Raw genomic sequence first — 1,074 nt, forward strand, 5'->3', positions numbered from 1 at the left:
TATATATATGTACATATATAATATTTTATATGTGTATATATATATGTATATGTATACATACATATATATACATACACACACACACACACACACACACATATATATATATATCTGTAATAACGAACGTTAGAAGTACTCAATACAAAAGTAGAGTGTAGTTATTATTTAGACTGATCCATTGGCTTCTTATTCTGATGCATGGCCACATCTTCAAACAACAGAAGACATACAGATAATGCACTCGCGCTTGCGCATCTGTATTATGTGTGTGGGTGGAGTGTGTGTGCCTTTAGAATGGTCAATATTTAATTATGGATTGCGCTGTCTTACGTTTTTCTATAACCGAGTGAAGCCATCTTTGTTATTTTATATTCACGTTCATAAGCTTCTTTTCTGCATACCTCTGCTTAATATATAATCAGTTTTTGGTGTAATATTTTCATCCTTGCGTGTATATATGTGTGTTTATTATTATTTTTTCTTTCTTTTCTAGAATGATTTCAGGTAGAATTTTACCATGAACAAAGCCGAAACAACAAAAATAAAAGTAATTACATACGAAACTAAATTGTATAAAAGAAAATTTGCAATGCATTCATATGTAGACCTATGTTCTGTACACCTTCCGATATGTAAAGTTCTTTGTACTGTTATCCCTTAACGTAAAAAGAAAAGAAAAAAAAGTGCAAAAAGATGGTAAAAATACAAAACAAAATGTTAAGCAACAAAAAATATATATAACCGAAAAATAAAAAAATAAATATACATTAACAATGTAACAGCATTATTATTATTATATTAATATGTAACATATATATATCAGGAAACAGAAACCTGAGCAATATATATGAAAATGTCGAACGATGAGGTGAGTGTTGAATAGCGCATTATATCTGTCTATCTATCTATCTATCTATCTATCTATCTATCTATCTATCTATCTATCTAGCTAGCTAGCTATCTTTCTGTCTGTCTGTCTGTCTGTCTGTCTGTCTGTCTGTCTGTCTATCTATGTATGTATGTATGTATCTATCTATCTATCTATCTATCCATCTGTCTGTGTATGTATGTATG

The 1,074-nt window shown here is 29.6% G+C and overlaps 1 protein-coding gene across 4 annotated transcripts in view; it reads left to right on the forward strand.

The window, feature by feature from the left end:
* Positions 1-1,074, forward strand: part of LOC106873483 (synaptotagmin-6) — a 286,327-nt gene that overhangs the window by 276,995 nt on the left and 8,258 nt on the right. The window contains exon 9 of one of the 4 annotated variants that reach the window (XR_008263443.1): positions 494-1,027. The exons of 1 other annotated variant lie outside the window; for it this stretch is intronic. Coding sequence is in view for 1 of the 3 variants with exons in the window: in XM_052965625.1 (XP_052821585.1) it covers positions 494-498 (5 nt within the window). In the remaining 2 variants the exon portion in view is untranslated. Of the gene's footprint in view, positions 1-493; positions 1,028-1,074 lie in introns of those variants that run through there. 2 more of the 4 variants (XR_001409879.2, XM_052965625.1) reach the window with 2 other exon arrangements.

Source organism: Octopus bimaculoides, chromosome 2 (genome assembly GCF_001194135.2).
Source record: "Octopus bimaculoides isolate UCB-OBI-ISO-001 chromosome 2, ASM119413v2, whole genome shotgun sequence".
Taxonomy (NCBI): Eukaryota; Metazoa; Mollusca; class Cephalopoda; order Octopoda; family Octopodidae; genus Octopus; species Octopus bimaculoides.